Source organism: Maylandia zebra, linkage group LG2 (assembly GCF_041146795.1).
Source record: "Maylandia zebra isolate NMK-2024a linkage group LG2, Mzebra_GT3a, whole genome shotgun sequence".
Lineage (NCBI taxonomy): Eukaryota > Metazoa > Chordata > Actinopteri > Cichliformes > Cichlidae > Maylandia > Maylandia zebra.
Window position 1 is genome coordinate 13,592,131 of NC_135168.1, and position 1,075 is coordinate 13,593,205.

The following is a 1,075-nucleotide window of genomic DNA, read 5'->3' on the forward strand; positions in this document are numbered from 1 at the left end:
ACAACAGGAAGGTGACACGTGTGGAGGAGGTTCAGTCATATCCTGATCATCCAGACAGATTTGATTACTGGAAACAGCTGCTGTGTAGAAATGGTCTGACTGGTCGCTGTTACTGGGAGGTCGAGTGGAGAGGAGAGGTTTATATATCAGTGAGTTACAGAAGCATCAGAAGGAAAGGAGGCAGTGCTGACTGTGTGTTTGGATACAATGATCAGTCCTGGAGTCTGGTCTGCTCTGATGATGGTCCTCGTTATGTCTGGCACAATAACAGACAAACATCCATCTCCTCCTCCTCCTCCTCCTCCTCTGTCTCTAACAGAGCAGCAGTGTATGTGGACTGTCCTGCTGGCACTCTGTCCTTCTACAGAGTCTCCTCTGACACTCTGATCCACCTCCACACCTTCAACACCACATTCACTCAAACTCTTTATCCTGGGTTTATGTTCTTGTCTCGTGGTTCCTCAGTGTCCCTGTGCTGAGTGGAGTGTAAAGAGTGTCTCCTGTTACAGAAACACTCTGACTGTTGAACAGATAGTTCAGTCTGTACATGTCTGTCTCTTTCACTCACAAACACGTTTTCAGATTCATGGATTCAATCAGTTGATGTTTGAAACTCTTCTAAATGATTCCTTGTAAACTTCTTCAGTCACAAACAAACAGGAAGTGATGTCACATGTGTTCCTGTCCACACAGCAGAATGAGTCTATTGCTGACAGTGATGTACAAACAGAGTGAGCATTTCTGAGGCCCAAAATAAACTGAGTAGTTCACTGAATGAACAATGGACTGTGAGCTCAGTTCCTTCATCATTAGTATGGATTATATATGTATATGTATTATATTAGTATCATATATATCAGGTGCTGCTGCTTTCAGTCATTGTGCAAATGTGCTGTTTGTAAGCTTGTAAAGCTGCAGTCAGCTGAAGAAGTCTGAAGAAGTCACCTGATCAGTGAGCAAACGTTTCTGAAAACGTCCAGATGAACAGAATCAACCTTTTGGGATCAGCCAGCAATGCAGCATCATTGTTGTTCAGCTTCAGAGGTTTGCAGGAATGAACTGATGACCAGAAACA

General features: G+C 43.6%; 1 protein-coding gene across 1 annotated transcript in view; it reads left to right on the top strand.

Annotated features, from left to right (window-relative positions):
• The window catches only part of LOC143413757 (NACHT, LRR and PYD domains-containing protein 3-like), a 47,060-nt gene extending 46,235 nt beyond the window's left edge, over positions 1–825 (top strand). Inside the window, exon 14 of the mRNA XM_076877179.1 lies at positions 1–825. This exon is cut by the window's left edge and continues 60 nt beyond it. Within this exon, the coding sequence (XP_076733294.1) occupies positions 1–479 (479 nt within the window). The 3' untranslated portion in view covers positions 480–825.
• The last annotated feature ends 250 nt before the right edge of the window (positions 826–1,075 follow it).